Source organism: Miscanthus floridulus, chromosome 10 (genome assembly GCF_019320115.1).
Source record: "Miscanthus floridulus cultivar M001 chromosome 10, ASM1932011v1, whole genome shotgun sequence".
Taxonomy (NCBI): domain Eukaryota; kingdom Viridiplantae; phylum Streptophyta; class Magnoliopsida; order Poales; family Poaceae; genus Miscanthus; species Miscanthus floridulus.
In genome coordinates this window covers 133,151,074-133,160,391 of record NC_089589.1, presented here as the reverse complement: position 1 = coordinate 133,160,391, position 9,318 = coordinate 133,151,074, and the positions used below count along the sequence as shown (strand labels likewise).

The 9,318-nt window shown below is 48.7% G+C and overlaps 1 protein-coding gene across 1 annotated transcript; it reads right to left on the bottom strand.

Moving 5' to 3' along the window:
* Positions 1-424: 424 nt before the first annotated feature.
* Positions 425-1,045, bottom strand: LOC136489689 (putative disease resistance protein RGA4). The gene has a single exon (XM_066486256.1). The coding sequence runs from the start codon at positions 1,043-1,045 to the stop codon at positions 425-427; it is 621 nt and encodes a 206-aa protein (XP_066342353.1).
* Positions 1,046-9,318: the final 8,273 nt, after the last annotated feature.

Here is a 9,318-nt window from a genome sequence, read left to right as displayed (position 1 = left end):
TGTCAGATTAGGAAATGTTACTACTGATCTAGGAGTGGCGTCTATACCTCCACTCATTGCCAGGGAGGATGGTGACTGGAACTCAGGCCCAACACTCTTGATGGCAGGTGCGTCAATAATGGCCAGAGTTTCCAAACTAGGGAGCTGGCACAGACCGCCAGGGAGTTGGGTGCAATAATGAAGTTTGTCCATCCTTAAAATCCTCAGGCTCATAAAGCCACATGTAGCTGGAACCATCATCCAATTTGGTAGCCGGCTACCAAAGTATCCTTTAATGTATAGATGTCGTATGCTGGATGGAGGGCTAAGCTTCTCAATTACCTCCTCCAAGGCTCGCTGCTGCTGCTTGTTGGTTTCATCCCTCAATCCCATGAATCCGGTGCTACTCCAATGTAGTCCCAAGTAATCAAGGTGCTCCTTGCTACTAATCATGGCCATTTTCAACCAAGCTCAACAACAATGGCTGACTCAACAAACTCAGATTGATGACGAAGTTGAACTTGTGAGCCTCTATCTCAATCTTCTCACCAACAATGGCTGACTCAACAAACTCAGATGTCATCTTCTCGCTAGTGGACATCCTCTGCTCCGGGTGGGAGCCTAGATTGATGACAAAGTTGAACTTGTGAGCCTCTTTGTATATGTTGTCCAGCCTCTGGTTGAGCTCCTTGATGCGGCTGCCTATCTTGTGTGCGAACATGGGATTTCGTAGGCAGGAGAGCAATGGCTGGCAGCAACCCGGAGCCCTTTCAACCAAGCTGCTACCTTTCGATTCGCTCTGCTTGTCAGCTTCGATTTGACATAGGTCTAGGATGTCAGTGGCATCATACATGGCTTTCTTGAGCTTCTGCACCCATCTTTGCACACTCAATTCAGTGATGCGCTTCCTCTTAGCATCAGCAAGGAAGCATTTGATACTTTCCATGTTGTTCTCTAGCTTCTCAATATCGCCGGATATACCCAGCAAAATTTTGACCTCTTCTGTTGCCATGTTGGCTATCAGCTCCGTCACGTAGGGTCCCATAGCATCCAAGATGGCGGCCATGGCTCGAGCAAACATCCGTCCTATACATATACATGTACATCATAATCACACTTGTTTTGTCGAAACAACCATGGGATCAATTATTCTTTTGTGACACTCGCACTAAATCACCTTATACTGGATTCTCATAATTTGGATTGCGATCATTCTATTTTCAAACTAGATCTATGGGTTGTTTTAAAGACAATAAGGATTAGCAAAGGGATACGAAAATGTTGTAGCTTAAGGATCAATACGTTTAGTATGCTTGCTTACACCGAAAGGCGTGCAGCAGGGAGTTAAAAGATCAAGACGTTTATTATAGTTACATCAAACGGCGATCCGCAGGGAGTTTAAAAACTAACACAGGAATAGAGCTAGCCTCACTCTAGTTACCTATTTCGCTCCTTCTTTTTCCTTTTTAGGAAGGATCCATATAGAAATTGCTGTTAACATGTAGATTCACTATAGATACATTATACAGGCATGATCCTGCATTAATCTGGATACAACAAGCATGCATGTATAGGTAGCTAGCGAAATAAACTTAAAGAATCTCCAAGAGGATCTCTACAAACCTCTTTATCATAAAATTTAGAAGAAAAGAAAAACAAAAACCCAGGCTCCTATAGACTCTCTAAACCACCCTCCATCACTTTTGCAATCTCAAACCACCCTTCTCGATGTCCATCAATAGAGAGGCTACACTGTTCTCTAAATTCAAGATACGGTACTTCTCTCACGAAATTTTCACACAAGAAAAATCATGATAAAGAATCGAGGGCCTGGTCACTTAGAATGGAAGCAGGCATTACTAGTAGAGTAGTATATAGTTGTGTAGAGGCAAGTACAGCTCGAGTTCCCAATAATAATAATGGAACCAGCTTGCTGCCGCTATATATATGGCGCACTACAATATATTACTCAGTAGATCTACCTTGCTTGATGATTGATAACTGCACTGTTAATTAAATATAATAATAACCTAATTGTGCTTGTTCTAGAAAGCAGAGACATTGCTGGAACTGGAATACCCTATCCTATGCACTACTCGTAGTTGTTCTTTTCCAATGTCCATCGGCAACGCAACGCAGGAATTCCTTGCTTCTGGAACTTGATACTGGGTTTTGGATCTAGATGGAGACAATTCCTTCCTTCCTTCCTTCTCGAATGAATTCTGGAATCTCACCGCATGAGTTTTTGTACACAGACAGCATATGCATGCCGGACGCAGGTCATACTTGCGCACATCGCAAATTATGCCTTACTTGGTGACTGGTAATTTGTGGTAATCTGTGGTAACTGCATCTACATCTATGCTTTCTGAATCGCACCCATGCATGCATACATGGCGTCGCAAGGAGGCTAGTGCCAGCCGGCCATTTGGGTTGTGATCTGCTCTGACCCGTTATGTTTTCCTTCCTTGCAAAGCAGAGTATCTGTGTATATGATATACTGATGCAAAGCAGAGCATCTGCAGAGATGATAAGGAGGTGTAGGCAGGGATCGGAAAAGCAGAGGACAAACATGCTTTGACCGTGCATGTCCGTTTGCTTGCGGCGTGGGGTTTGTTACACAACGTTTCGTTCATCAACACAGCTTCATTCAAGAACGCTGTTGTCGCTGTTCCCGCCTGGCCTACTTCAATGACTCCCAGAGACAGGCCACCGAGGGTGCTGGGGTAATCGCTGGTACAAATGTTATGCGGATCCATCATCTGTGTGCCGACGGCTGCTGCTGTTGCTTATGGCCTTGACAAGAACGTTTTTATATTTGACCTTTTGCATTGGAGGCAGAACTTTTGATATCTATCTTCTCGGGAAAAAAATGGAGTAACTATGGGCACCCGCAATGAGTTTGGTACACGTGTCCATCTAACAAATGAAACTATTGCTTAAATTTAGGAGGAATAATGGGAAAAAAACTACCTCTCTCTTATACATTGGATGCATGTGCATGGACGCGTGCCACAAATCCACAACGGGTGCCCAAGGTTGCTTCATGAGGACCATCCCCACCCAATTTTTCTTGTTCCCATCGAGGAACGTACCTTTGAGATCTAGGCCACAGCCGGTGACACTCACCTTGGTGGTGAGGATTTTCACAACCGCGGATGTAGGGGCGGAGCTGGAGCAAATTTAAGGGGGTGGTGTGCTTTCCTTGTGGGTGTATAGTTTTTTGCCTTATGGGTGGGTATAATATACCTGTTCTCAATCAATAGACTACATTAATTAACAAGGGAGGGATGGGAACATACATGTTCTATAGTAAAACCTGTCAATAAGTCGAAATCATGCACACAACACTAGTAGGTACTGTACATGCGCAAGTCCTCACATCTCCATTAGTTGTACAACTAAGAGAAACCAAATTGGTAATGCTCCAATTAAGACATCCGAAATGGACGGCGCTTCACTCTGCTTGCTCCCGCACCCAGTCCCTCGCTTCCTCCTCCCTTCCGCGCTCGCGCCCCGCACCTACCCCGACGCGCGGGCATGGCCGCCTCTCTGGCTGGAGGTGGTGCGCTCCACCACCCCGGCGTCCTCTTCCCTGTCCTCCTCCCCTACCACAGAGGCACGTTCCCCATCCCGGCGGCACCCCTCCCCCCACCCCGGCGTCCGCACCCACCGGGAGCGCCCAACGCCCACAGATCTGGTGGCCCTCTCCTCCACCCAGGCGAGATCCATGGAGCACGAGCAGTGTTGTAGGAGATTCGGAGGCTCTGCCCCACCCTAGCCCAGCGTCCTCCCCACCCCCGACGGCGCCCTCTCTCACCCTGGTGACCGAGCTCCCCCCATCCCAGAGGCCAGAATCAACCGGCTAGCCTTCCCCTCCCCTATGTTGCATATGTATGTTTTAAGTGTTTCAGGCGTTTCAGATGTATATTGCATTTGTTTCATATGGATGTTGCAAAAGTAGATCGGAGGATGTTGCACATGTTGCATATATTGCAATTGCTTTAGAGGCATGTTGCAACCGTATGTTTTGAGTGTTTCAGATGTTCCAGAGGTATGTTTCATCGGTGTTTTCCGGATGCATGTTGCAAATGTGTTTATCTGGATGTTGCACATGTTTCACACATACGTTGCATGTGTTTTATTTGGATGTTTGCGTATGGTTGCAATGGTTTTCAAGTGTTTTTCATGTGTTTTTTTCAAGTGCTTCAAAAGCATATTTCAAGTGTTTCAACTGCCTTCAGACTTATGTTGCAACTGTTGTATTTGGATGTTTTAAAAGTAGATCAGGTGTTGCATCTCCCCTCCCTAACTTCTGCTACATCATCTCTCCCGGCGATGGCAAGGCATCCATATGACGCTGTGGCCGGGTCCTACCGAATCGTAGGCATTGTGCGCCCTTCACCTCTTGTCGCTTGGGCGGGGCAGGTCCCGTGTGGAGCGCGAAATGGAGTGTAGCGTGCGGACATCCGAACACGAGCGTCTGTCCGGATGCTAGCACTTTTGAAACCAAATATATACGTGTGCAAGCAAGGATACAACTAGAGCTGCAGTCTCACATCTCCAGCTCGTTATATCAACACTCTGCTAATTCACTATATAATATCATATAGTAATATTATATCTGGCACCCGCTGCGTCCCTGCGTGGCCGGAAAAAAAGAGCCTTTTACTTGTGTGCCATTATAAAAGATAGTCCTGACCTACAGGCCACTAAAAAGTTCGAACATACCCTGGTGCCACTGGCCTTAACTCTTTTGTCCCACACACCATTCCATCCACATTTGCCTCTATCAGTGTCAAACCGCAGCGGAAAAGTCTAAAATGTCCTCAGGAATTTATTTTCTCCTTTTCTTTTAGTCCTTTTCTTTTTTTCCTCATTTTACTTTTTCTCTCATCGGAGAGCGCAATGGAGAGGTCGTCAGCACCTTGCGGCTCCTCTCCTCGCCCTGCATCGCATTCTGGAGCTCGCTGCGTAGGACCCAGATCTCCTCATCTACGCCACCGAACATGAGGTCCTTGACGCTCCTCTGCTTCATGCCGCCACGCCGAGCAGATGTAGTAGTGGCCGCGGCCTCGAGGCTCTTATTTGCCTGCTACCGATGCCACGGTGAGCGAGCACCAGGGCGCCAGTGCGCACCCGTGGAAGCTCACGGCCGAGTGGGAGATGGCGCGGGGTGCACTGCCCACGCGCAGCAGCTGGCGGCTACGGTGGCTCCTAGCGGCAGTGGCCCATGGTGGCGACCATGACCCGGGGAAGGGAGCGGTGCATGCGCGTTAAGGCAGGCTAGGTGGTCGGTGCGGACGGCAAGGCGGAGACGGCGCAAAGTGGGCTCGCCATAGGATTCCTCGTGCGGCGGCCAGAGCTCTGCTCGATCACGTCCATGGCGGGCATGTGCACGTAGCAGCAAATGATGGAGGATGGCTTCGTCGAGCAAGCTCTTGGCATGGAGGAGAAGTAGGCGGAGCCGGCAGTGGTTTTTGTTTGGGCCGAGGATGGCTGTAGGCAGTGAACATGGCGGCGCTGCGAGCTCTACTCGCCGGCCATGGCGACCTACGCACTCTGCGGTGAGGAGTGGGTAAAGGGAGAGGGGCAGCGCAGCGAGGCAAGGGCGAGGACGCGCCAACGGCCGACGCGGCCACTGGGGAGCACTCGGCCTTCGTCTTCCGTGCCTCGTCCCCGGCGGCGAAGCCCAGGGCCCGCAGGCGAAAGTGGCGCATGGCCAGCACCTGCGGGTACAATCAAGAGGGGCACAGGCTCGGCCAGGGCGAATGCGGTGTCGTCGTCAAGATGTGCAACGGGGTCGTCCACCGAGGCATCAAGCCCGATAACACCCTCGTGGGCGACGGCAGCTCCGTCTAGATCTGCAACTACGCGGTGGCCAAGTCTGTGAACAAGAAGGACCTACCGCAGACCTTCGCTGGAACCCTTGCGTACATGGCGCTGAAGGTGATGGTGAAGAATGCCGACCGCGACACGCTCACTGATGTGTGGTCGCTCGCGTGCGTGATGGTTGAGATCCTCAGCGGCAGGGGACGCGCGGGGGGCTGTGTTGAACCGGGTCACTGACAGGTTGAGGAGGAAGGTGCCCTAATCACTTACAGCTTGGTCCCACAGGATAGAGAGAGAAAGGAAGTAGAGGATAGGGTTACGAGAGAAGGGTATTTTAGACATTTTCACTGGGCGGGCCCACATGTCAGGGCTGGCAAATGGCAAAAATCAGATAGAAGGTGGAAGGAATGGCATGTGGGACAAAAGAGTTAAGGCTAGTGGCACCAGGATGTGTGCGAACTTTTTAGTGGCATCTAGGCTAGGACCATCTTTTATAATGGCACACAGGTAAAAGGCTCAAAAATAAAACGTTTTGCTCTCTCCTGATCTGGACACAAAATTTGGCGCCGTCCAGCCAAAATCTGCAGAGGCCGGCACCCTTTCCTTTCCAGCACCTCGACCACGCACCGGCTTCTTTGGCTTCTCATGATTTGGCACTAGGTGGTCGATCGTGCCTTTGCAACTGTCCTCTGTGTGACAGTGTACAAAACTGAAATTAAATCTGCCAGCAAGAGATGAGATGATGATCCCTGGCCCCGCGAGTCAATGGCAGAAAGGAATGTATAGGATCCCATCCCTGCATACATAAAGTTGGTTGCATCAAAAATACATACTAAGACGAGCAAAGTGTTTTAGCACCTGCTTTTCTGTAACCTAGAGAGGTTGTTGATCCTTTTGAGCATGGGACAATCGATTGCATATGTCGAGTGCGGGGACACCTTGAAGCACCTGCAGATTTAGACTGCGGAGGATACTAATCTTGTGCGATCTGCTTTCGGCCTGTGGTCCTCTTGGGCTTGGGGCAGAGGGACACGTCAAGCTCGACAACTGAAGGGAAGTTTTGCACATATATATCAGGTTGGTAAGGTCCTCGTACAGGTTGAGAGCCCAAGCAACAGAGGTGTTCTGGTGCAAGGCCCAAAAACAACCGACGACAGGGTGGCTGTGCTCTGCTCTGCTCTGCTTTGTCTCTGCTCTGTTATACTTCGTCCTTCCTCACTTCACAGACATATGGTATATATACGATGAACCTCAGTCACAGCTTTGCAGACGCAGTGAAGGCTCGTCCTGCCCATTTGCTCTGCCTCCCTCACAAAGCAGAGGGCCTTCATATATTGGTGCAGTGCAGGCGACAGAAGCAGAGGACACATATGGTGTTGCCACGAGATTAGAGGAGAGGAAAACTCCATAATCGCCATTACATTGAGGAGGCTTAGTAAGATCGACCAACAATAATGATTGGGAATTGGGATGCCTGATTTCATTATCATCAATCAGGTTAGAATACTATGTTCTTGCTGCATGTCTGCTTTCATCACCACACATTCGGTCCATTACAAGATCCACGACTTCAGGCCCATTACTTGTGCAAATATATATATATAGGTCCATTACTTCAAAAAATATATATGGAGTGTACAAATATACATGGTCAAGACTACAAGAGTGCAGGAGACGGTATCCGTAACCATGATTTGGCAGTATGTCGACAGTCTGCATGTGAACAGAGTATGTGTACTGCGTGCTGGAGACGAGCTTCTACCAAGCAGATCTCAGTCCCACTTGCCAGTGCAAGCTAACATCATGTGTCTGCCATAAGGATCCTGGATGTCTGCATACATTAGTTACACGGTCAGTGCATAATGACACATGAAAATACGTAATAATTTGAGAGAAAAAAATATAATTACAAATATAAGAGATGATAATACACATAATTTGGCCAGACTTGAACAGGGAAAAGGTGAACACAAGCACTGTGTTTTTCTTTTGTTCCAAGACAATTGATTGTTAACAATTGTAGATGTCCTCTCGTCGGACGGGCAGGCTGTAGCAACACTTTGTTTAATCACCATATATTTTGATGCCCTGCTGTTCTATGTGTGGTCCAATGAAAGCTTTTCCTGCAACGAATCAGAGTACAAGCAATAATTAATAAATATGAAAACTCACTTCCGCCCTAGTGAAAGAACGCACGCGCCATCTTCGACGCAGCTACGCAGTTACCAGTCTTGGTCTGCATCTCAATCTTCGAGCCAGACAATGTTGTGCCTTGGCTACCTGGAGATGAGGAGGATTCGTATAGCTTCTTTTTGCAAACCAACTTCAGATATCTTGGGTTTACTGCTGGCAGGTATCCTGGAAGCGTGTCCATGGTGGTGTCCTGCAGTGCAAGGCTGTCAAGTGCTGTGACACCTTCTAGAACCTCCAGCTTTGTGCAGCGAACGATCCTAATCTTCTGCAACATGGGGAGTCCGCACATCCTCTTCAGCTCAGGGCAGTCAAACACAACAAGATCCACAACTGAAGGGATGTTCTCCACATGTGTCAGGTTGGTGAGCTTGTACAGGTATAGTTCTCTAAGAGCATGCCTCATGCTGCTGGCGAGGCCTGGTGGAAGACAGCTCAGCTTGCAGTTGTCGATTCGGAGTCTCTCCAAACAAGGCATGGCTATGGTAGTTTCCACATCCATATGCTCCTCACAGTCGTTCCATTCCCACTCTTCCCACTCACATAGCCCAATCAAGTGCAGATTTCTCAGTTTTGGAAACGGTGCAGATGTACTTGCATCGGAACCTCTAGCTGCCACGGAGGATGACGCTTGGAATTGGGGGCCAATACGCTTGATGGCTTGCGCATCTTTGATGGTCAGTCCTTCTAGACTCGGGAGGCAGCACAGACCATCAGGGAGCTGGGTGCAGCAAGGCAGGTTCTCCAGCGTCAAATACCTTAGGCTCTTAAAGTCCGCCGACGCTGGAGCACACATCCAGTTTGGTAGCTGGCGACCAACGTATCCCCGTTCAAAAGCAAGATTCTCTAGGCAGGTTGGAAGGCAGAGCTTTTCCAAGACTTCCTCGGTCACACTCTATTGTTGCTGCTGCTCTGCCTCAGCACCACCTGTCCCTATAGTATGTCCACTTGCACTATAGTTCAACACTAGATACCCAAGGTGGCGCTTGCTACTAATCATGGCCTTTTCAGCCATCCGGCTGTCTTGCACCTTCTCTAGGCCATATAATGTAAGATCCCTAAGCTGAGAGAGAGGCTCCAGCTCTTGCAAACTGCACCAGCTACTGCTTGCATCCATGTCCACATGTACTGGGAAGCCATAAAGTGACCTCAGATTTGTTAACTCACCAAACCCCTTAGGAATGACACTAACATTTGATCCCTTGATGTTAAGAGATCTTAGATGCACAAGTCTTATGATGCTACCAGGAAGATAGCATAGCCTCTTACAGTGACCAAGTGAAATGTATAGTAGGAATTTCATCTTGTGGATGTCAT